Source organism: Salvia miltiorrhiza, chromosome 3 (assembly GCF_028751815.1).
Source record: "Salvia miltiorrhiza cultivar Shanhuang (shh) chromosome 3, IMPLAD_Smil_shh, whole genome shotgun sequence".
Taxonomy (NCBI): domain Eukaryota; kingdom Viridiplantae; phylum Streptophyta; class Magnoliopsida; order Lamiales; family Lamiaceae; genus Salvia; species Salvia miltiorrhiza.
In genome coordinates, this window is record NC_080389.1 from 52,453,753 (window position 1) to 52,479,787 (window position 26,035).

The following is a 26,035-nucleotide window of genomic DNA, read 5'->3' on the forward strand; positions in this document are numbered from 1 at the left end:
AGTCAACTGAATACAGGGCAAGTATTCAGTTGACAATTGTAAATTTACCCCGGCCCCTTAGACAAATAAATTAGATAAATAAATAAATGAAATAGAAATTAAATACACAAAAGCAGGGATATAGATCTGCTTACGTATAATCTTAAATCTAGAATTAATGTTTTATCTTGAATCCTACATCTGTTATTCAGTACAGAAATTACTATTTAAGGAGGGTACAAACTCACACCTGGCAGCCAAGATAAGTGGAAAACCTGCTGTTGAAATAAGTGAGATTATACAAGAACGAACCTGGACGTCCTACCGTCTGCATTCATTTACCTCTCACAATTTAGTCCACGCCCCGCCCGTATATTATTGTTGCGTATATAAATACAATGCTCAAATCTGAATACTACCTATTCTCCGTCTCAATCTGCATCTTCTCTTTTCCCAGATTCGACCAATCTATCGATCAATTCTATATATCTATACATACACTTTTTTACTAGAGAGAGAGAGAGAGAGAGAGTTGAAGTAAAAATGGAAAGTGGGTCGAAGAAGAAGAGTTCACAGAAGAGAGAAAGGGATCTCTTTCATGTAATTCACAAAGTTCCTTGTGGTGATGGGCCTTATGTCCGAGCAAAACATGCTCAGGTAAAATAAGAATATGTATATTCTAATCTTTTTACTTATTTTGTCCTTTCCTATTTTGTGCGTTTATAAGATTTTGCCTTTTGCTGTTCATATCAAATCTTAATTGGATAGTTAGCTTTTCAAATTCTTCCTTCTCACGGTTTTTTTTTTCAAATATCATATTTTGGCTTTGTGTGTTTCATGTAGTTTTTCTTTAGTTTATAGTAATTTAAGTTAGCTAGCAAAAGGTCAATTAGTGACACCATGTGTTTGTTTCATGAAAGTTTAGATGTTATAAGGAAGGTATAGTACATTTTAGTACATCTTTAGTAGTGTTTTCTCAATCGTAGGAAGATTAATTTGTGCTATGTTATTTGTGCGAAGACTCTATATTTATTTGATTGGATATGCATTAGATTCCCCTATAAAATTGTAAATTATCCTTTTGTATTAATTAGGAGCTAGAGCTAAAACATAGGCTGTCCAACAATAAATTGAAAGATGGCATACTTATCTTTTTTATGACATATCATAATTGGAAGGTGTGATGCAAAATCTCACTTAAGTGGTTAATAATTACGGGTGCTTGTTTTATCAAAGAAATATTGCTTATGAAGCAAGAGATATTAAGCTGTTATTTATACATATTTAGCAATGTAGCAAACGAACAAATTAAAGTTATATAATTCATTCAAACTACTTTATCACCAACATTAATTAGTGCTTCCACAAAACTAATTATTCATGCATGGGCATTGCTATCAAATCACTCTAATTTATTCTATTCATTTTATTACTATTTTATTTGTATAAAATTAAACATTAGCATTTTAATTAACATATTACATTAAATAACATTATACTTTATAAACTAAGACATGAAAAAATAACTATAAAAATAATTAATTAATACTTCCTGAAAATTGTGATATTTCCTTATTTAGAAATGATCTCACAAATTTAACTAATAAAAAACATTATCCCCACTCACTATTTACAAAAGGTGTGTATCCTAATCTCCACTCAATATATAACTATCATATTTTTTTTAAAACCCGTGTTATCTCCATTGCACCACAACTTTTAGGGGCAGAGGGAGTAATAATTAAAGGACAACACACACAACCACGTGGGATTAACCTCAGGCAATTCTGAGTCTTAGGAAATTTGAAGAAGATAACCTTAGCGCCTGTTTAGTATCCATGTTTGGAAATTGATTGATTAATAAAAGTAAGATAAGTAATATAATAAATAATAATAAACAGTTAGTGTATCGATAAGATTAATTACACATGGGTGAAGTGAGGTTATTTTTTAAAGAGGAACAGTGAAATAAAAGCAGACGTTGGTTTTATCTCGGACCCGGACCCTAGCTCATAATTGATAATCTAGGGTACCAAATGTATAGATAACTTCAAATTATTTAATTATCTATAAGGTCTACCAAATATGCAATCTATACATGATGCCAATGAGGTCTAACTCAAGTGGCAAAGCTGAGGCACTCAAATATTTTTCCTTGTGAAAGGTCTTGGGTTCAATTCCACCTACGTGCGGTGCAATTTTCCCACATTTATGTGGTGTAATGATAATGTAGATATTTTCTACTTTTGTGTGGTGTAGAGATCCCGCTTACATGCGGTGTATATATATAGTATATAGATAACTCTTGTAATTCAAAAAAAAAAACACATGATACTAAAAATATTGCACGCGAATTTTAAAATACTAGATATAAAAAGACTACACATGACATTTACAGTTCGTTTGATTGGCGATAAAACAATGTTAATTGGAAATATTGTTCCTAAGAAAATGATTCGAGAAATATAAATCCTTATAAATTATTTATCCTATGTTTGGAAATACCAAGAAAAAATGTTAGAATTATAAATTTGTATTGGTTAATCTATATAATATATAAAAGAGGAGTTTTCTCCCTTCATTTTTTCTCTCTTTTCTCCCATTAATTTTTTCACCATTTTTTATAATTTTAATTATTTTCTAAATATCGTAAAATTTAATATATAAAGAAATATTCAATATGCATCTTAAGTTTATATTCGTAACAAGATCTTTAATATGATATAAAAATCATCAAAAATGAATTTAATCGAATAAGTTATTAAAATTTTAAAACATTTTATTTTCTTTATTTTTGTTAAAATTTTACAACTTTTTTATTTATGTCTGTGTATAAAAATATTTATTTATTTATTTATTATTATGTGGAATATTCTATAATAATAATGTGTATATTAATTTTCATTATTAAATAATTTAAAATTATTTAACAATTATAATTATCATTACACTTTATACATAATTGAAAATTACTTTTTAAAATCCAAAATTTTATTGAGTAATTGATATTCTATTTTAAAATCATATTTTACATTTAATTCTATTTAATATTTATATTTATTTATTTAAAATATCAATTAATTTCGGTTTTACCGTGCATCGCACGGATGAGCGTACTAGTTAAATAGAATTAACCAATATGAATAAAAAATTTGCAATTACTTTTGTATAGTAAATGAGAGAAAAAAGTATATATAAGCAAAGTTGGGGAATAAGCTCTGAAATTAAACTTAGATTATTTTTCATGACATCAGAATTCTTATTACTTTCCGCGTTTGATAAAAATTCAAAGAAACACACGAATTTAAAATTCTGAAATCGAATTAGTTTCCCAAGAATCTAAGTGAGACAAACCAGCTTTTTGCATAAAAATTATGAATTATGTGTGTTAATATTGAAATGAATTTGCATGTTAGTAGATACATGATGTGTTGAGATGAAAGTTTATGTTAATGTTACAGTTAGTTGAGAAGGATCCAGAGGGAGCTATAGTGTGGTTCTGGAAAGCAATAAATGCAGGAGATAGAGTGGAGAGCGCCCTCAAAGATATGGCTGTGGTGATGAAGCAACTCGACAGACCTCAAGAGGCAATAGAGGCCATCAAATCCTTTCGACCCCTTTGCCCCAGAAATTCCCAGGAATCACTTGATAACATTCTCATCGACTTGTACAAGGTATTACTAATTCATTAATTTTCATAATCTTCGACTTCCATTTAATCTTGTGAATATTGCAGAAATGTGGAAAAGTTGATGAGCAAATAGCGCTTCTAAAACATAAGCTCAAATTGATATACTTAGGGGAGGCTTTCAACGGCAAGCCCACCAAAACTGCACGTTCTCATGGGAAGAAGTTTCAGGTTTCTGTCAAACAAGAAACATCAAGAATTTTGGTAAACACTCACCACCTATTTCATATCTCTGTTTTTTTTTTTTTTCATATATTAATTGCAAGTAATTAAAGTATATATATGAATGAAATGAAGTACGGTGCCAACACAGGGAAACTTAGGTTGGGCATACATGCAGAAGTCCAACTTCCTGGCAGCAGAAGTTGTATACCGCAAAGCTCAAATGATCGATCCCGATGCAAACAAGGCCTTAAACCTATGCCACTGCCTCATCAAACAATCACGATACGATGATGCAAACTTGGTTCTTCAAGATGTGTTGCAATACAAGCTCCCTGGTTCCCACGACTCCAAATCAAGAAATCGGGCCGAGGAGCTCTCGTTGGAACTCCATATCAAGCTGCCCAACAACCCCTCCTCGGCCCTCCCCGGCTTCGCCTTTGAAGATGATTTTGTGGAAGCACTCGAGCGTCTCATGAATGAATGGGCGCCTCCTAGATCCAAAAGGCTGCCAATTTTTGAAGAGATCTCCCAGTTTAGAGACCAGTTGGCTTGTTGATTAATTCTTCTATATATGTTGCATGCAATGATGTGTATGATAGCGGTTGGAGATGGGAATTGTGTTGATATCGATGTAAACGAATGTGTTTTTCATTCTCATTTTGTAAATGTGTTTTAATAAAAATTGTGAAGTTCACCCCTCTTAAATGGAATAACATCTTGATTTTGGGCTATCGTATGATTTCATTGGTCAATCATTAAATGGAAACTCAAGTTGTAGCCCCAGATTTCAAAAGCAAATTTCATCTCAATATTTACTACTCCTATTACAATTGGATGATTCTGTACAAGCCCCGGCCCATTTTTTTCTCACTATATATATAACCACTTATTTAATAAAACTTACACTTGATTAATTTATATTCCTATGCCTCCAATTTGAAACTTTAATTAGGAAAATACTTTTATTGTTCTATATATATCAACAAGCTAGCTAGATCTTGTAGGTGGAATGATGGCCAAAAATTTGAATGGGCAACTTAGCTAGTTGCTCAAGAGTAAGCAGGAAAAAAAATCTTGAAAATTGGTCAAGACATATATATTGATCAGCATGTGTAATAATCCAATGAAAAACTTTTTTTTTTTGAAAGAATCCAATGAAAAACTAACATCGTCATTTTCCTGATATTTCAACCGATAACATCACATGAATACATACAGGTGAATACATATAGTTGTAGCACCCTCGATTTCTGCATCCGATCTTCATAACTCGAGCACAACAACTATCCAAAAAACAAATAAAAAGCTATCAGATGACGTACGATTTATATATTTACAGCAAAGTTATTTAATTAATATCCAAAGTTATAGAGTGCTGACATTCAGAATCTGTGGTGATCCAGTTTCCCGGGCGAGCGCGCAAAGGGGTGGAGTTGAGTGAAGCTGCGGCGAGGATGTGGTCGTGTCTGAGCGACGACGCCACCGCGGAGATGGCCGAATAGACAGACGAGGTGGTGGAGCAGCTCTCCACTTCCCATCTGAAGCTGATCTTGGGAGAGTCGTTGCTGAGGTCGTCGTCGTCTTGCACCGCCTTCAACGCTGTTGATTTGTTCCTAAAATGCAAGACCTGCTCAGATCATATATAGACGTTAGTATTAATTCGTGTGACATTCATGTAGCTAGGGTGGGGTTATTAATCAATTACGTACCTTTCTACCGATGTATTTTGCTCCTTTGTCAGTCCTAGCAGCAGCTGCCCATTTGAGCAGCTCCTTCATCCTTCTAATGGTCTTCATCTTGTCGCCTTTCGTCTTCTCTTTCTTGTTGTCTGCGTTGGGACATTGATCGCCGCTGCTTGCTGATGATGCTTGAGCTGCATCGCTTATAGGTAAGACTTTGTTTCCTACGTGAGATATCGATGTTGCTGCTGCACAATCTGCCTTGTCTTCTTTCTTCGTCTTCATCTAATTTCTCGTCTCCTTCCTCTTTCAAATAATGCTATACTACACTCTTTGATCTGACGAAATAAACAACAAGTGCCACATTAATTGATGCAAATTAACATTAATGGATCATCACTAACAAAAGGAAACCATTATCCTCACCTTCTAGCTATGACGTTTCGTGTTCACCTGATTAGAACGATCCCATCTATTGGTGGCATTTAAGGATCTGTTTTATATATAATACTGCTATGAAATGAAATGAAATAGATATTGTTAAAATATTTTGCATGTGAAGATGATGGTGCAGCGATTAATTTGATCCAAGAAATTGCGTGGCTAGGTCACCTGCATGTTAGTCGCGTATATTTTTAATTTAAATGATTCCAAAATGTGGATAGTGAAGAGAATATGTGAGACGATTTGTTTGGCCAAAAGGACAGCGCACGTAATCTATCTGTGCTGTCTGTATATCCCAAAGATTCCATCACTTTGGGAATTTCCTCTTGTGGAAATGGAGAAATAAATTATAGATTATGAGATATTTACATATATATGCAAATTTATATAGATGGGTTTAATTATTGTAAAATGGTGAGACAACTAGGCAGTGAGTGGGGGCTGGTTGGCTTTAATTGTTTTTATTTCATTAGTTTGATTATGTGATCGATTTATAATTAATTTAACCTTTACTTTCGAATAGTTTATTATTTGAAATTCCAATGCATTAATTATATATATTAGATGTAATTTAGGCTTGGTGGCACTTCATTTCACCAAATAAATGTAGATTTAGGGTGCGTTCTCTTTGATTGTAAATTTTTCATGAGAAAAAGAGAGATAAACAAAATTTCACCCTTTAAATCATTCATTTCTTTTCCTACATTTTCTATTACCATTACTCATTCTTCATTTACACTACAAATGAGGGATAATATTATCACACAAATTTTGGAAGGATAATATTATCCCTCATTTGTAGTGTAAATGAGGAATGAGTAATGGTCAAGTAAGAAATGTGGGAAAAGAAATGAAGGATTTAAAGGGTGAAATTTTGTTTATCCTTCATTTTTTCATAATAAATTTACAACTAAAGAGAACCACCCTTAGAGGAAATGTTTGCACACATTGAAGTGGTCCTCACTGCGTCTTCAGAATCTTTGGCGATATATTATAATCTGTTCATTTCAATTTGTTTTAATATTTTATATTTTATTTGTTTGAAAGTTAAAATATAGAGAGAAGAGAAATGAGCATGTGGCTAATCGTGGACCAGGACTTGAGGTGAGCACATGTACCAGAAGTTGAAGACATGTGAGAGAATTCTCTGCTCTTGTTTAGAGTCAATATTTGTATAATTGCAATGGTTTACAGTGAAAATTTACAGAGTATGTATACACGTTTCTTTCGAAACCTTAATAGACATGAGTTTCAGAAATGATCACTTCTATAAGTATACGTACTTATGAACGTATCGATCAGCATGTGCAATCTAGCTAGGAGAGGATACAAGTACTATTTCATCATCTTTATTGATATATAACTACTTGTTAATTAGAGTATTTACTCTATATTTGTTGTTATTGTGTAGACAAAGTATGTGTCTCCGTAAGTGTCTTCCGATATTCTACTTTGCTTATTAGAACAATTGCTCCACGAGTGACTTCTGATGTTCTAAGTTCTACTGGAGACAGTAGCTTTATACTTGCGGGTTTTTGAGATAAACTTGGAGTTATCCAATACATTTTTGTGGATAAATATTGATCTGATTCTGTAGATTGAGGAGAGTTATTTCGATCCAAAGTATTAGATAGACTCCAACTAGTTCAGAGAGTCCTATTCAAAGCATATTTCCTGCTAGAGTTTGGCTATATATATGTGATGATAAGAACCAGAGTTGGTTGCTGCTTTTTGGTGTTACTCTACTGAATATTGAGAGTATTTTCGTGGCTTTTTATTCAGAGCATACAATACATGTGCGTGTGTTCTTATATATATTGCTTATTTCATCTTGTAAGCGTTGGGTATTGGTTGGATTATTCTTTCGTTCCCTTACACCAGCCTGTTGGTGTAAGTTTGATTATATTATTGGGTTTAGGTGGTGAATGTGTAGTATTCACACTTAGAGGGTGAGTCGTTGTCTTGCTCTCAATTATTCATATTGGTGGAAGTTTGGAAAGATATAGAGGGTAGGGAGAACGAGTCTTCGCTTGTAAGTCCTTTGTATATCTTATCATCACTAGTGGATAATTTACCTTGGGCGTGGCCCTCCAGACGTAGGTGTTTTATCACCGAACTGGGTAACCAATTTTGGTGTTCTTGTTCTTCATGTTTTATGCACGTTTACTGCATCAGTCTCTCTGTGTGTGCTGCATCAGTCTCTTTGCATGTTTTAACTTTTGGGTGTGCCGTGTGTGAGATTAAATGTGTTTGGATAGGTGAAAATTTCACTACTCGAAATATGAGTACATCTTCTTGATGAAATGATGCAAGTTGGAATTCTTTGAGAAATTCAAAGAATTTAGGACTTTTATGGAAATGCGTCGTCAAAATAGTATCAAGTTACTATGATTTAATCATAGAGTACGTGCACCCTAATAGAATAAGACTCTTTTGGAGATGTTATGTCGATTATGAGTTATTCATAATTACCCACATTGTTTTGAGGGTGGTATGCGTTAGAATTGACGACGTACACGTACTAAACTTTGTACCTTGAAAAATCGATCCTAAAAATTGAGTTGTGGATTGGGCAACTACCCAATCTAAGACATCTCAAAATTTGGGATTGTCTATAACTTGTATATGTTGGAAAATTAAGGACGTTGATAAGCTGACATCTTAATTCATGTACAAGGTATCTCAAGGAAACGAAAGGATGATATTTCTATAGTCCTCAGGATCAAAAGGCTATTGTTAGTATCAATGCTCTATTCTGGAAAGAGGATTATGAGAAGAACGTTAACCATAAGCTTTTGGAAATTAGGACAATAACTTTCGGACTTGTAAAAATAGGACAATAATTAATAAGCGTTGCATCCGCATGACATTTCTCGACCAATTATCGAATTTTCGGATTTTCCCGCATGGACCAAGCACATGACATCCTATCTAGAGCCGTAAAAATGACGTGCTTGCCACATAATCAACCCCTCCGTGCAGGTTGTCATGTGCTTGGTCCGTGCAAAAAAGTCCCAAAATTCAATAATCGGTCTATAAATGTCATGCGGGTGCAACGTTTATTAATTAGTATCCTATTTTTACAAGTTCAAAAGTTATTGTCTTAATTTCAAAATTAATCTTAATTATTGTCCTAAAAAATCCACTTACTCCGAAATAAGGAACAATCTCTAAAACTTCTAATCAGACAAAGTTATAAACACGATCGACAATATGGTCTTCTTCAACTAAATCGCCTCTTATTTCTTTGATATGGGCGAAGAGAAACTATTAATGATTTAGTGCATTGGGACTGTAACCGTGGGAGTTATATATACAAGTTAATTAGGCTATCCATAAACGCCTATTAGAGTTGTACTAGATCTCTATATTCATGACTCATGAGTCCATATATTAGATTACGTAAATCCACAAATATAAAAACCCAATATATATGTTGGTCATAATTAGATTAATAGGAATTCCTAACACTACATTGATTTAATAATTTTCACAAATCATAATAATTTAAATCTTTAATATTTTGTGCCAATTATATCACTAGCTATGCGTATGCAACTTACATAGATGAAACGGAACACTGGTTCCGCTACACCCGACAAATTAAGTACCTTAATCAGACCGGACACCCGACAAATTACCTTAATCGAAACCTAATGTTTCTTGTGCATGTTCGCATCGAGCATAAACTTCCAAGAGCACAGGGAAAATGGTTGTTTATTAACATGATGGCCGAAGACACTTTCTATTCTAGGAAGCATATATACCAGTGCTAATTAGCAGTCACGTAGATAAGATTTAATTTCACTTCAAACCTTCAATTGAAAATTATTTTAAAATTTAATATATATGTATACATTTAAAAATAAAATTGTTATTTATAACATAATCAAAATATTATATTATATATTTGACATCATCAAAAAATAACTAAATATGACTATATAATAAAATATTGAGGCAACACTCTATTCTAGCCAAAAATAAATTATAGCTAGTGCCTGTTAATGGGTAAAAAAATGCTTAATTCGTATATAAAAAATGTCATCTCTTATAAACATATGTATTTTATACCCAAATTAAATAAATAGATTTAAATATCCTTTGATTTTGATGACTTTGGTTGGAATTTTGTGAAAAGTCTTACACATTTGACTGATTTTATAACTATCAGCAAGAAATGTGTAAGAAAAATATAAAAAAGAGAATGATTTGACGACTATCAGTTAAAAGTTTATCTAGTCGGTGACTAGATCATCTAGCCACCTGGTCAAATGATTTGGCCACCCGAGCGGCTAGATAGATGATCTAGCCACCGGTTAGATGAACTTACTCAGTCAAATAATCTGGCCGTCCGAACGGTCATATGATCTAGTCATCGGTTAGATGAACTTTTGACTGATATATAGTTATCAAATCATTATTTATTTTTTTAGATTTTTTTCTTACATATTTCTGACTGGTAGCTATCAAATCGATCAAATGTGTAAGACATTTAAAAAAAACACAAACAAAACCATCAACGTCGAAGAGTAACTATTAATTTGGGCATATAATACTTGTGTTAAAAGAGGACATTTTTCATATAGCTATATAAATAACAATATGAAAAATAGTAGTCATTTTGAACTATTATGCCCACACACTTACACGGATTATGTGTGTAACCAAAATTTATGTAAAGGTGTAATAGTCCAAAATAACTATTATGTTCATATTTTTATCTAGATGATTATAATTCTTTTTGCTACATGAGAAAGGCTAAAATAAGATATTATCTATAAAACATTCTATTTTATGTATATATTTCATGTTCAAAAATTGTTGCAGGATAACTACATTAATAATAATCTTAAATCCATAGATCTCTTCTGTTTTTAAATCCATAGATCTCTTCGGATGTGATATACTGAGATTAAACACATATCAACATGTAATTAGTTAAATAAAAAATAACATAAGTGATAATATTTTGATTCATTATAACACATTCTAATATTTTTCTCGTAAAAAATATAGTAAAAGTTTATTTCTTATAATAATAAAAGTCTCTCTCCTACGTAGCATTCACTCAAATGATCAAATCTCATTATTTCAAGTTCTCTCAAATCTCCATTATTTGTAAAAAAGTTAGTTATTAATTGCGATTTCCTTTATTTTTATTTTAAAACATATCTTCTATCCCACATTGTTTTCTAACAAGACTTCACTCTTCAAAAAACCTATATAAATTGCATTTACTAATTATTTTGCATCGATTAATTAATTAATTTACCAAACAAATATTTATGTTTTTATTTAGAAATTTATTTGGAAGGCTTAGATTTCAAAGTAATTTATTCTTATTTTCATAACATCTCATATCTCACATTGCTTCAGCTCAACAGATTTTGAAATGAACGAAATGGATGGTGGTAATGGGCTTACTAGTATCATCGATTCCTTCAGTTGGTGCGATATAACTTGGAAAAGATAATACGAATTTGTACGATTTCATTCAAGATTTGAACTAGTAGAACTATTGAAACTCGAACTCATAGATCTCGTAGATCTGGCGACGATAGCGCGACGATAGAGTTCACCGAATTCTGAAGAAGAGGATGACGACAGTGGCTTTCAGATGAATCTAGAGAAGAGGATAAGATTTGGTATCAACAAGGACGAAGAGGTAGTCGTCGAGGACAGAGAGAGAAAGAGCAAATCTCCAACGAAAAAGAGATGAGGAAATCACCGAATAGAGAAGGGGAGAAATGTTTCAGCAATAGAAAGAGTGTGTGAAAGATAAAACTAGGAAGAAAGAGAAAGTAGCTATTTTTATACGTACAATTCAAGGGTCGTTTTATTCATATTACTTAAATTTAAATAATTTATTGAAATAATAATATTGGACAACTATTGATTTCTAATCTCTTGCATGATTAGGGGTGTATCGAGCCGAGTCGAGCCAAATAGTGTATTGCTCAAGCTTGACTTGTTTAGCTAATCGAGTTGTTTGCTTAATTTTTGGTCGAGCTTTAATCGAATCGAATATAGTATCGAGCCTAATTGAGCTTTTTAAATTTAAATTTTTATTTAAAAGTTTAGTTATTCCCTTAATACATAAGTTGTTTTTCAAATATATAAGTTATTTTATTCACAACAATGGAGTAATATATGTACTATTTTCTTGTAAATAAATAATGTTAATCAAATACTTATTCCAAATATTACTAATTATAGTAGTATAAAATATAGTAAGGCATTTAATTAATAATCTTATCTTTTTAAGATAAATCACTTAATGAGCTTGTTCACGAGCTAACGAGTCGAGTATCGTCATACTTAAACTTGGCTTGTTTAGCTAAATGAGTTGTTCATTAAATTACCGATCGAGCTTTTATTGAGTCAAACATCGAATAGCTCACGAGTAGCTTGACTCGTTTACAGGCCTACTGCCATGTGTATGACTAGTACAAAAATAGGCACTTTTAATATATTAGAGATTTGGATGTTTAAATTTAGTAGGTTTGATTTGATTTTCAGCCAAACAAACCAAAATGTATGCTTAGGCCTGGTAAACCAGTTTCGGTTATCAGATTAACCGGTTTACTAATTAATTAATTAATTAATTAATATTTTGTTATGTTAAAATTTAGAAAATAGCAGATACGGTACGAATGCCAAATTATATTTTTCATTTTTCACTCATACGCATCTCTCTCTGCATTCTCTCTCATTTTCTGCCCTCTACCGTCTCTCTCTCTCCCCATCCTTCTCCGGCGCACGTCGCCGCTTCTTACCGCCTCTGGCGTGGCGAGGCCGGCGCCTCTCCTTCCCCCTCCTTTCTATCTTCTATCTTTCCCCAATTCCTCAAATTAAAGCTACCTAGGGTTCTCTCTAAATTTCCCCTTTCAATTCCACTTCTCCGGTGAACTCTACCGCCGCCGCCGCTACTGCAGCCACCTGAACGTCTCCCTGTCATCCTCCCTGCCTCAGGTAAGCCCCCGCCTCTATCTCTCTTTTTCCCTCTCTGCATCTCGATCTCTCTCTGCCTCTCAACCTTTCTCTGACTATGTCTCTCTTTCTCTCTCTCTCTCATCTCCCTCTATTGGCAGCCACCGCGGACCGCCCTGGTGCGGGCCGCGCCAGCGGTCGCCGCCGTCGGACGGGCTGACGGGAAAGGCAGCGGCTGCTGCTGCTAAAAGGAAACAACTGGAATTTTACCTTCTGCTGCTTGTATCTATAAGAGCATCCGCAATGGGGTTCCTTGATAGCCTACTTGATAGTGGTTGTGTTATTGAGTAGGTAGTGCTGCATTGGGGTTCCTTGATAGCCTACTTGATAACATTAGTTTTGATTTTTATGTTTTTCATTTAAATTTAATTGCGCAAATTTAAATAACACAATTTATTTCAAATTTAAATTGCATTAATTATAAAATCCTAAATATTACATAAAACTTAAATAAAATAAAAACAATTCCTAAAAATTAACTACTCTGGCCCTAGAGGTCCGAAACGTGCCCAAAGGTGCTCCATCAAATCATATCGGAGCTGAGCATGTAGTTGTCTATCTCGGAGAAGGCTATCCCTTCGCACATATTCCTCGAAGGACACCGGTGTTTGTCCAGCACTCTCCGTCGAAGCACTGCTAGACGCCCCGTCATCATCTTTCCAGTTGGCAGCCGCTTCACCTTCGTGCTCCACAATCATGTTGTGCAGAATGATGCAATACAACATGATGTCCTTCAGGTGCTCTACGTACCAATTGCGCGCCGGACTTCGAATGATTCCCCACCGAGCTTGAAGGACTCCGAAGGCGCGTTCGACATCCTTCCGGGCCGATTCTTGCATCTTCTTGAACCTTGCCTCCTTCGGATTGGTTGCCATTGATGGACTCTTCACGAAGCAACGCCACTCCGGATATATACCGTCACACAAATAGTAGTCCATCCGGTATTCGCGCTGGTTGGCATGAAAGACCACCGGCGCCGCAGTTCCTCTTAACACGTCGGAGAAGAGAGGAGACTGATTCAGCACATTGATGTCGTTGTTTGAACCAGCGACTCTGAAGAAGGCGTGCCAAATCCACAAATCGAAAGAGGCAACGGCCTCCAATATCAAGGTGGGCTCTCCCTGATCCCCGCGTGTGTAGGCACCGTGCCACGCCTTTGGGCAGTTCTTCCACGCCCAATGCATGCAGTCTAAGCTCCCGAGCATCCCGGGAAAACCATGTCTCGCCTCGTGCATATGAAGTAGGCGTTGCACGTCAGTTGGCGTTGGACGGCGCAGGTAATGGGCTCCAAAAGCCCGTATGACCGCCTTGTAGAACTTCTTTAGGCATACACGACCGGTTGAGTCCGCCACTTTGAGATACTCATCGAAAACATCCGCATTAACCCCGGTGGCTAATTGGCGGATAGTCGACGTGCATTTCTGCAAAGGAGAAAGAGAATCTCGACCGAGTGCATCAGTGCTCATATGGAAGAAAATATCTTCACCTTGAACAGCCTCGACGATGCGCAAAAACAGCTCCTTCTGCATGCGAAATCGACGCCGGAAAAAAATAGGGCCGTACGTTGGATTGTCGATGAAGTAGTCTTGCATAAGACGTACATGGGCCTCTTCACGATCACGGTGGACGTATGATCGGGGACGTTTGACACGCGCCGGCTCTGGCGCCGGTTGGGGGCAGTATGATTGAAGCAGTTGTTTCTGCAACTCAACCAACTCCATGAACTTTTCAGTGACTTCGTCCAAATCGGGCGAAGAATCATATTCAGGTGACGACATTTTTGGAAGAACGAATATGATAATTTGCAAGAAAAATTGTAGAAGGAAGAAGGAGTGAGTTGTGATGAATGAAAGTGAGTTGTGATGAATGAGTGAGGGAGAAGTATTATTTATAGAGAGAAAAGAAGAGAGAAAAAAAAAAGAAAGGAAAATGGGCTCAAACGGCTAAAAGAGCTGTTGAAAAAAAAATCGAAAAAAATGCAAAATTACCGTTGGATTTTTTTTTTAATTTCAGGCGCGTGCAGAGCACGCACCGCTCGAGTGCTACCCGAGCACTCGAGGAATACTCGAGACGCCCCCCCCCCCCCCCCCCCCCCCCCCGCAACGCTGCTACTCGAAGCCAACGCCTTCCTCGAGTAGCCACTCGAGGAAGGCGTTGCGGGTGCTCTAATCATTTTACCTTATTGTTGGATAAAAGTTTTGATTTTGAATGTGGTGTGGATATGTGAATTTAATTTAGTAGTTACATAATTTGATTTTGAATGTGGTTTATGCAAGACTTTTTTGAAAGCTCGAGGCATGTACTGTTATTCGTGCCATTGGCCCTTTGTCTTCAATTTGTTTAGTTGATGAAATTTGATCTTCATTTTCGTGGATTAATTTGATGAATTTTTCTGTTCCTGCCGAATTCTTCTGCCATGTTAACCGGTTATTTCGGTTAATTTAATCGGACTGGTTAATCGGTTAACCGAATTGAAAACCGGTTCTGTGTTCAATTAGTATTTTTGGTGTTAATCGGTTCCGGTTAACCGAACCGGACCGATTCCCACGCTCAGTGCTAATTTGGACTGAAATCACATTCCACAACCCGCAGCCCTCTCATCACGATGGAGTACTTGCTGCCGACACTAAGGAAGAAGCAAGAGGTCGATTCTCTCATCAGAGACACCTTAGACAAAGTCCTTGTCCTTCGCTTCGGCCTCTCTTCCGATGCCATCTGCCTCCAACTCGACGACGTCGTACGCACGCCCCTTTTGCCCTCAAATCTTCTCCGTTTTTTTTTTCTTTTCCAAATTTAGTCTATTATTATTCACAATCATAGTCGAATTGATGTTATAATTTGTTTCTTGTTCGGAAGCTGTATAAATCGGCGAGAGACGTGTCGAAATTCGCGACGGTGGCGCTAGTGGATGCGGCGGCGGAGGAGATTCAAGTTTATCTCAAGTATTTTGATATTACATATGTTCCCTCCATCGTGTTCTTCTTCAATGCTCACCACATGAAAATGGACTCCGGGTACTCCGAATTCATCGCCATTCAATTCAGTTTTCGTCTTAATTTGATAAATTCAGTTGGAAGAAATTAGTTTGTAGATTAATCTACAACTGCAATTTTGTGGACAATTAAAACAACAAAATAAACGAAAGAAAATAATTTAGATGTTTACATTGTTCAACATCAGTGTTTCTGCTAGCATCTTTATTACTTCGTTTCAAAATTGTGCTTAGGAAACATTAATTCAATGGCCCCTTGGTTAATGCAGAAGTTTTCCGCTTTTTGTGTGTGTGTTGGCCTAGCGGTAGAATGGTTTATGCCGGGTTTGAATCCATCGTGACGCAGTCTTTATATTTCTTTGTTTAATTGTTAATTTATCAAAAACAGAAGTTTTCCGCTTTAATGTATACAAAGTGTACATGTATTCTAGGTTTATTTTATTTCTCTAAATCCTTACTCTTGGGTACTTCTTTTCAGATAAGTCCATTGTCGTTTGTCCTCTTCTAGATTTGCTCGCTTCATCGTTCTTTGTTTTATTTTATTTCTGCTATGGGAATAAGAGAGATAACATGAATTCTCATGTTTCCTTTTCTTAGATTCATAAGTGGAATCTGAACTGTCCATTTATTTGATATTTGATGATGTTGCCTTTTGTTTACAGGTAATTTGAAGATGATTTGATGTTGGCGGAATCCTCTCTCTTTGTCACCATAGGCATTGCATGTAGTCTCTTCTGTTACATATGCAGTTGATTTACTCATCTTTGTTTCTTACCTCATTCAGAAGTGCAGATCACACTAAATGGGTTGGTACATTTCAGAAAAAGCAAGACTTTGTGGATGTTGTGGAGGTATTTGACACTGGAATCTTGAGCGAATATTCCAAATTGTTCACGACCTTTACAATCTAATTTCATCTGCAGTAGATACCGATGACCGTTCTCAGTGAGGTTATCTAATTTGTGTTTCTCATTCTTCTTTTCAACACATAGGGATTTAATAATCTTAGAGAGTTTGCTGTGTAAGAAGAGATTCCTTCTTAACAACAGCTACTAGTACTACTAATTGAACAGTCCCCTTCCTTAAAGTTTCATCAGAAACCAGCTAGCAACAAACTTCCAATTTCTTTGCATAGTATAGTAGCTCAATTGAGAATCTTTTAGTTAATCTGCTTTGTTAAATATCTCAGGGTTTAGGGTTTATCTTAGTATAAGGAAGTTGTCAAATATCTTATAGGACTTCTAGAAAGTGAAGGGGTCATTATATTTGGCGTAGCTTCGATAGGTAGCTCAAGGCAGAGTCGTTTTTATGAGCAGCCAGGGAGACATCATCTGGAAATGAATTAATCGGAAGACTTGATTCCGCTTTTAACTCTCTTGCTAATATACTGCTTTTTTTTTCTTTTTCTTGGCTGTGTATGTATGTATACAAAGTTTGTTTTTGTTTTTGTTTCTGTTTCTGTTATATATATTCACTTTGATATGGTGCAAGGGCGTAAATTTAGCTTTTGTAATTGCAGGCCATATATAGAGGGGCAATGAAGGGCAAGCTAATTGTAAACTGCCCGCTTCCTGCTGAGCGAATACCAAAGTTTCAGTTGCTATATAAAGATGTTTAGGATGTACAGTTGCAAAGGTTACCAAAGCAGCAAATCTCTGTTGTGTTGCATTAAATGGATACCAAAGCAGCAAAAGCTTAAATAGATATTGTCTGGGAAAAAAAAAAGAGAAGTATATGAAAGAGGTAGTTTTTTTTTGTACAAATCTGAAAGAGGTATTGAATTAACAGTAATTGAGTATTTAGCTCTAACATCTAACTTATCTATACTCTATAGAACGTTATTCTAAGGTGTTTTTTTTTTGGTGCAGTACTTCAATATAATTTTTACCCTTGTATACTTTTTAACCTTTTCCATTTGTCTTCCAATCTTTTTTTTCTTCTTTGAATTTTATTGAATTTTGCTTCCTGCTCTGTTGGTGATGGCATTAGAAAACTGAATATGATATGCAAAATTGTTCTCCCTTCATCCCACTACCATTGGTCTAGTTCTTTTTAGGAGAGTTGGATTGCAGCGTAAAAATATATGAATTTATATTTAGTCTATGTTTGATTGGGCGTTTTTGGAGGATGAAAAGGACTTCAATTAATTGAATTCATTATTTACTTTTTGGTTTGAATAATGAGTTAACAATTATCCCTACTTGAGGGTAACCTAATCACTTAATTTCCATTGTTAAACATAACACTTAATAAGAGTAATAGTTATAATTATCATTCATCCTTTTTATTTGATTCCATTTCTTTGTCATTCCTCTACTTGAACTAAATGAGAACTTAATATAATGCCAATTTATTATCCAAAACAAAAAAGCATGCCGAAGTTAAATGTTATAGCTTATAAAGAACATAGGGGTTATGGACAAAAATATACGAACTTTGAAAAAAGTTGTAACTTTCACTTCAACTTTCAATTAAGTTAAAAAAATACATTAATTTATATTTTTGTTACAATTTCATTTAAGTTTGACTTTCAATGAAATTAGAACTTAATTGACAGTCGGAAGTTCACCTGATGTTGTTGGTCTAACTTCTGATGATAAGGTGTAGTTTGAAGCTCGGAGGTCTAAGAAAGTAAAATTTAATATGTTTGACTTAATTTCGACTGTCAATTAAGCTCTAATTTCGTTGAAAGTCAAACATTATTTTTTTACTTAATTAAAAGTTTAGGTGAAAATTACAATTTTTTTTAAAAAAAAATTATGTATTTTTTAGTCATAATCTCAAAAAAAATATAAGTGAAGTTAAATAGGACGTAGGGAATACATGTATGATAAAGCAAAGATTATAAGTACGAGGGGAAAGTCGTATTGATTACTGTCTCTTTAATTATTGTATACGTGTCAAACATATTCTTTTTTCTCTCGTCACGAATCGATTTGACTATAATATTATGCATGGACTAACTTAATGTCATTGATCAATTTGATCTGAAGTGATGATTAAATGAATAATATACTCGTCGCAGGTAAGTGAGGTGAGGTGGGGGAAAAAAGACTATATTTAGTAATGATATGTTCAATCATTTAACTTCTTCATATTTAATTAATTTATTTTTTCTATTTCATAAATATTTTTGGCAATCCAATTATATTTATTTTTTATGATTTATCAATAGCTTCTCCAATAACTTAACTATAATATTTTATATAATTATTTTATTATCTTCAATTGTAATATATATAAATTAAAACAATAGCAATAAGTCAAGAGAGAATAAAAAGTTTTCAATAGTGAAAATTGATATTATACATAGAGAAATATTATATTATGTATATAACTATCACAATATTGGTGTTTATTTATAGAGAATTAAAAAATAAAAGGCTTGTTATTGATTATTTTTTATTTTAATATAATATACAAAATATATATTCAATATTTAACTTAATATCAATTAAAATTTAATAACTTAATCATAACTTGACACTTATCACAAATAGAGTGGAGAGACCTTGTGGTCTCAAGAGATTGCTTGGAGTCGGTGGGCGGTTTGGGGGAAGGGAATAACTTTTTTCCTTGTTATCTATGTGCTCAATTAAATCATATCGAAATTGGTGATGTGTTTTTTTCTTGTCACATACTGTTTCACTAATAATTATTTTCGCATTCGAAAACATCGTCTAAATACATTGGGACCCCATGTTCTCATCGAAATAATCCTTCATGAATCACTGATACTACCTTCGTCCCACGAATCTTAACACGTTTGGTTTCGACACGAAAATTAAGGAGTTGTAGATTAGTGTTTTAAGTGTGTAGTTAATAAAGTATAAAAGTGATAAAGTAGGAGAGGAAATATAATAAAAATGATAAAGTATGAAAGAGAATGTAATAATTATTATCTTATTTGGAAATGTGTCAAGATTCGTGGGACGGCCCAAAAAGGAATATGTGTCAAGATTCGTGGGACGGAGGGAGTATTACTTTCCCGATCATTTTGCACATATATTTTTGAGGGATAAGTCTGTTGCGACAGTGCTCAGAGTAAATGTTGGTGGACACTATCATCCTCCATATATAAACGTATGTAATTCTTCATTTACAGCTTCAGTTTGTTCACGATCAGTACAAGATGAAGACATCATTGAAAATTCGTAAATGAAGAGAGAAATTGGGTTGAGAGAGAACATGGGTATCCAAAAAAAAGTTTATTTCACAACGGAAAATGCAGTATGATGGTTGATATATTTATAATGGCTGAAAAAATGACCGTTTGAATAATGCAACAACTATATCTTAAAAGTGACAGTTAAAGAATAGAACAATTACAAATGATTGTTATAGGATACAAGAAAATTAAAAACCCAAAGGAAAGAGAAAAAAAAGTAAAGAAATAAACAATTTTTTTTTCAAGAAATGGTAAAAAAAAAGAAAAGAAAAAAGAAGAGGCAACACACAAAAAATAGAAAATAAAAATCACAATTGGCGCCCCTCTTTCCTACGCTCGTCTAGCACTGCGAGCGTGTGCGTTGCACGGCCCAGTGTTGTCCGTGTTGGGGCAGGCTTTCTTCTCACGCGCACGTCGCCTCTTTCTTGGATGGCCCCACAATTCGATAGCAAATGGGGTAACAATAACCAACACAATAATAACAATAATAATAATCGCTAGTAACGATGGATAAACCCGTCGTAGATTACAAAAAGGCTATCGTAAAAAATTTTATTGACGGATTGCTGACGGAAAATCAGTGTCATTATATTGATCATGGAAAAATAAATTAATGACGGGAAATTTTGTCGTTGAATTTAACGATGAATCATCGATAAGATTTTTCCGTTGTTAATATGTGGGCTACTGGTGAGACCAAATTTTGGTGAACAATTTAACGATGGGAATACTCGTCAAAAAATTAACGACAGAAGATTTTCGTCGAGAAAATAACGTTTTTTTGTAATAGTGTCGTTAATCCATGGAGAATCTTGCTGTATAATTTTTTTTTGTTGTTGTTGTATAAACCTACTGAATTATATAGATTATTCACAATTTAAACATCGATTCAAACATACTTATAATATTAAAGCATCCAAATCTAAACTACAAATAGAATCCAAATTCATATCACAAGTTTAAATTAAACTAAGTATCTAAATCCATACAACATAAATTCAAAATACAATCTCCATTAAGGATTGGGACCCCTCTATGTCCTTGCCATCAACTTCGCCATCATACGCTTCAAATCATTGATGGTGCCATCTAGGGCTGTCTAATTGGTTATCGGGTTTTGAATAATTCGTTAACCGAACCTAAATTTCTGGGTTTGGGTATCCAATAACCGAATTTTTTGGTTATTGATTCGGTTTCGGGTATCATTTTTAGATAAATTTTGGGTATCGGTTAACCCAATAACCGAAACGGGTTAACCGAAATAACCGAAAATTATTTAATACTCCCTCCGTCCCTAAAATAACTTCCTCTTTTTCCATTTTGGGACGTCCCCCAAATAATTTCCTCTTTCTTTCTTTCCATTTTTGGAAACCTACCCCACCACTAATAATACTTTATTTATTCTTACTTTTCACTTTTCACCACTCTCAATACTAATTATAACACTTTTCACAACTTCCAATAATAATTATATCACTTTTTCTCCACTATCAATACACTTTACAACTTTTTATTAAAACCCGTGCCGTCCCCAAAGAGGAAGCCATTTCAGGGACGGAGGGAGTATATATTATGTATATTTTAATTATTAATTCATTAAATTTTTTTAAATGAAGTCTTAGCTAAAATAAAATTATGATATATTTAAAGTATAAGAATAAGCTTTAGTCTAGTGGATAAGTTGTTTTGTGTATTTTCTAGAGACTAAGGTTCAAATCCTCTATCTAACAAATTATTTAAATTTTAATTTTTTAAATGGGTATTTCGGATACCCAAATAACCGAATCGGGTAACCGAAGCGGTTATTGGGTAACCGAACACCTAAAACGGTTTGAGAACGGTTAGTGAAATATGGCAATTTCGGGTTCGGGTAGCCGAAAATTCGGGTATGGGTAACCGAACCCGAACCGATCGACAGCCGTAGACTGCCATCTTGCTCCAACATTCGGGCCTCAAGGTTGTCCCCTCTAGCAACATGTGCATCCAATGCAGCCTTGAGCACCTCGACCTCCTCAAGAGAGACAACACAAGAGAGACAACAAGAGCATCTTGAGACGTTCTAGTGGATCCACTAGACATCATCTGTGACATTATGCCCATTCTGAGCACACGCCCCTTCACTCGAAGGGGCGTGTGCTCAGAATGCGATGTACCTCTTCTGGAGTCACATCTATGTTCTGAGTGGCCTAAATATCCTAGATGCAGTGATGTATCTCCATCTATAATTGAAAACAAACTATATTTATGATCTAATGAAAAATTGTAACTGTTAATTAATAATTATACTCTAAACTTACCGCGTGAGCCTCAGAACGTTGGCCATTGTATATTTCTTCATTCAACTGCATGGGTAAAATGTATCATATGCTGCACAATCCATGAGAACGTTCTTCTCACGGGCCTATAATGAAAGCATAAGACGTTAACAATAATTTAAAACATAATCAATGCTCAATCTAATGTAATATTTAAAAGGCCATAACATGTGTGAATCAAAGTTCATTCTAATCTAAACATGTAACGTAACACACCTAATTCAAGTAATATAGCCTAATCAATATAAATAATCTAATCTAACATGTAAGAGCATCAACAATGGGGGGCTCGTTGCTGGGCTGGAGCCCCCATTTTCCAAGCCTCCCCGTTGCCACACTGAGGGCGTGCGAGCCCCCCCCCCTCCGTGCTCCGGGCTCAAAGCTCCAAGTGGTTGGGTGCGTGCATAGCACCGCCCAATCAGATTTTTTTTTGTGAATTGAAAAAAAAAATCGACAGATCCGAACATTGGAGTGCAACCGTTGGAGGGGAGACAGTCGTTCTCAACGGCTATTTTGCAATTTTTGTTTTAATTATTTTAAATTCCCTCTATATATATCACCCATTCACTTCTCCATTCATATCTCCCATTCACTTCTCTCTAATCCCTTCATCTTACAAAAAAATGTCATCATCCAACAATTCTTCAAACCATTCTTCCACCAATTCTTCATCTGACGAAGCAGTTCCAATCCCACAACTTCCTCATTTTCCCGATCCTATGCAAAATCCTAAAATGTTTTTTATCAGTCTTGATGGGAATTTCATGCAAGTGGCGAGTTCTTAACGATTCGATATCCTCCTCCTCTACTGAAGAAGAAGCGTAAAGTTATTCTCCGTGATCGTGAAGGTGGTGGTGAACGCCTACATCGGGATTATTTTGCTCCCGATGCAGTTTATGGGCCACAATTATTCCGACATCGTTTTGGCATGAGCCGGGCGTTATTTCTACGCATTGTGAATGCGCTAGAAGTTGATCCTTACTTCCAACAATGTCCCGATGCTTGTGGCCGCTTTGACTTCTCACCGATCCAGGCACAGTGGCGATTCGGCAACTGGCGTACGGCACTGCTGTAGATTGTTGTGACGAATATTTTCGTATAGAAGAAACGACGACGTTGGCGTGCTTGAAGAAATTTTGTAAAGTCGTTGTTTGTGTTTTCAACGGCGTATATTTGAGGAGGCCAACCACTGCCGACGTTCAACGACTCACTGCAATGCACGAGGCCAAACATGGGTTTCCGGGGATGTTGGGGAGCCTAGACTGCATGCAATGGGCTTGAAAGAATTGTCTAGTGGCTTGGCATGGTGCTTACACTCGAGGTGATGAAAGCGAGCCCACTATTATATTAGAGGTTGTTGCTTCACAAGATCTGTGGATATGGCACGCCTTCTTCAGAGTCGTTGGCTCAAATGACGACATCAACCTTCTCAACCAGTCCACATTATTCAATGACGTCCTATTGGGCAATGAAGCAGTAGTGCAGTTCATCTCCAACAATTTCCACCACACTAGAGGCTGCTACTTAACTGATGGTATCTATCCGAACTGGCCGGTATTTGTCAAAAGCTTCCAATTTCCGAGCGACGAGAAGAAGCGGAGGTTTAAAATGATGCAAGAAGTTGCAAGGAAGGATGTGGAACGAGCTTTTGGCGTAGCTCGTTGGGGTATTATCAAAGGTTTGTCTCGTTTATGGAAGTAGGAGCATATGAGCAGTATCATGTTTACGTGCATCATATTGCACAATATGATAATTGAGGATGAAGGAGAGTTTGCAGCAGCTTGGGATGGCGACGCCGGTGAGGGATCAAGTAGCGTTCCTCAAACACAGTTCAATACCGGAACACCACCGAAATTCACCACCTTTATGGCCCAAAGCACAAACATGAAGGACAGTCGACTGCACGCTCATCTCCGCGATGATTTAGTCGAGCATGTATGGGCACGCTTTGGTCCCGGCGAGCCATAGTTCGTAGATTTAATTTTATCGAAATTAATGTAATGTTTTCTATTTTTCGTTTTTTTTTAAATTTAATGTAATGTTTGATTTTTAATTTAATGAATTTTAGGTTGTTAAATTTAATGTTAATTTTAATTAAAAACAACAATAAAATTAAATAGGAAATGAAAATATAAATTAGAGAGCCAAGGGGTGGGCTCTTCCACTGTGGAGAGTAGACTTTTAAATGGTGGGAACCACATTTAAGAGCTCACCTTGGATCTTCATTGTGGATGCTCTAAAAGGCCATAACTTGTGTGAATCAAAGTTCAATCTAATCTAAATCATATAACCTAACACATCTAATTCAACTAGTATAGCCTCATCAATCTAAAAAATCTAATATAATATTCAATAATCATGTTATTCTAAAATAATAATCCAAAAATCTAACACATAAATTAAGTAAATAAATTACAAATGACTAATTAACACATAAATTAAGTGTCACAGCCCGCAACCCTTAATGACAAATTTAGCCGGGATTATGACTTGGGATGAGAATTAATGAGTGGGAACGGATATGGACAATTACTTAACATTAAAGTATATGGAAATGTCACTCATAGATAAAATGCTAGGATCATATATGATCATTTGGATACTTATAAAACATACACATAAAGGAGAACTGATTAAGGTGGGTTACCCAATAACACGTGTCACAACTTCATAACATAGAGTTATTCTAATTAAAGTGTTTTGCAGCGGAAAACGTGTGGGATATACATATGAAGATGTATACTCAAGGTTACATTTCTTGAAATGTCAAAGGAACACCCGCTCAACATCATTCCATTCCATCAGCTGCTCAACCTGCACATATAGAAATACATGCAGGGCTAAGTATAAAAAATACTCAGTGGGCACATATGTCTACTATGAAATATAACATGCTTCGTAAAGATTTAAATTGTCATGCCATCATAAGCAGTACAGCAAGGGGTTTTTCGCTAAAAAGGCCCAAGCTTACTAAATTCAGTTGTGATTCTTAAAGTTCGACTGCAGTCTAAGTTCTCTTGTAATCTATCATATCTGGAACTGTGTGCCGGAGAGGTGGCCACCTCTCACGGTCACTTGACCGGCCAACCCGCTAGATGACTCACGGTCACTGGTGTACACTAGCCCTGGCAGGATAGCTATCAACTGCTCAAGACCCGAATTCGATTGCATCATTGGCAAAGCCAAAGCAGATAGATATCATACTAAAATTTAAACATTTTATGGCAAGACAATACTTGAAATAACTTTAACTCAAAGATTTTGTCATGAAATAACTTGCTTGAACGTAACATTTAAACTCATTTGATATATATATGAAACTTTGTACAAATATTCACCACACTCCCATCTATACCCCAGAAATTTCCCATAATATAATAGAAACGGGAATGCATCGAAATAAGGGCGTCAACTTACCCTTGTCCAAGTGAGCACTAATGGAAGTTGTTCGTCGGGGGTTTTCTGGTCGTCGTTCCGCTATGGTGTTTAGCCGCGAAGGTCTACGACTTAGTCTTCCTCGTGCGAGGTAGATCAGGCTACACAACGGTGGTTTCTCGATCCTTTTTCGTCGTAAGGATAGTGAGAAACGAAGGCCGTAAGTTGGCCGGTGGC

General features: G+C 35.3%; 4 protein-coding genes across 7 annotated transcripts; 3 read left to right on the forward strand and 1 right to left on the reverse strand.

The window, feature by feature from the left end:
- Positions 1-239: 239 nt before the first annotated feature.
- Positions 240-4,563, forward strand: LOC131014301 (protein SULFUR DEFICIENCY-INDUCED 1-like). Its single transcript, XM_057942233.1, has 4 exons — positions 240-636; positions 3,441-3,653; positions 3,716-3,871; positions 3,981-4,563. The coding sequence occupies exons 1-4, from the start codon at positions 523-525 to the stop codon at positions 4,386-4,388; spliced, it is 891 nt and encodes a 296-aa protein (XP_057798216.1). The 5' UTR covers positions 240-522; the 3' UTR covers positions 4,389-4,563.
- Positions 4,564-4,901: 338 nt separating this feature from the next.
- On the reverse strand, positions 4,902-6,213 carry LOC131014302 (uncharacterized). 2 transcript variants are annotated; one of them, XM_057942235.1, is made up of 4 exons: positions 5,938-6,195; positions 5,542-5,849; positions 5,213-5,459; positions 4,902-5,115 (listed from the first exon to the last, which is right to left on the reverse strand). In XM_057942235.1, the coding sequence occupies exons 2-4, from the start codon at positions 5,794-5,796 to the stop codon at positions 5,096-5,098; spliced, it is 522 nt and encodes a 173-aa protein (XP_057798218.1). In that variant the 5' UTR covers positions 5,797-5,849; positions 5,938-6,195; the 3' UTR covers positions 4,902-5,095. The 2 variants fall into 2 exon arrangements, with proteins under 2 accessions (XP_057798218.1, XP_057798217.1); XM_057942234.1 differs by having other exon boundaries at positions 4,902-5,459; positions 5,938-6,213.
- Positions 6,214-12,611: 6,398 nt separating this feature from the next.
- Positions 12,612-17,876, forward strand: LOC131014303 (uncharacterized). Of its 3 annotated transcripts, XM_057942237.1 has the most exons (6): positions 12,615-12,930; positions 13,050-13,170; positions 15,541-15,685; positions 15,805-15,962; positions 16,725-16,791; positions 17,460-17,876. In XM_057942237.1, the coding sequence occupies exons 3-6, from the start codon at positions 15,554-15,556 to the stop codon at positions 17,556-17,558; spliced, it is 456 nt and encodes a 151-aa protein (XP_057798220.1). In that variant the 5' UTR covers positions 12,615-12,930; positions 13,050-13,170; positions 15,541-15,553; the 3' UTR covers positions 17,559-17,876. The 3 variants fall into 3 exon arrangements, with proteins under 3 accessions (XP_057798221.1, XP_057798220.1, XP_057798219.1); XM_057942238.1 differs by lacking the exon at positions 13,050-13,170 and having other exon boundaries at positions 12,612-12,930; XM_057942236.1 differs by lacking the exons at positions 12,615-12,930; positions 13,050-13,170 and having other exon boundaries at positions 15,120-15,685.
- Positions 17,877-22,703: 4,827 nt separating this feature from the next.
- On the forward strand, positions 22,704-24,391 carry LOC131018978 (uncharacterized). The gene is made up of 4 exons (XM_057947662.1): positions 22,704-22,819; positions 23,195-23,481; positions 23,718-24,101; positions 24,189-24,391. The coding sequence occupies exons 1-4, from the start codon at positions 22,704-22,706 to the stop codon at positions 24,389-24,391; spliced, it is 990 nt and encodes a 329-aa protein (XP_057803645.1).
- The last annotated feature ends 1,644 nt before the right edge of the window (positions 24,392-26,035 follow it).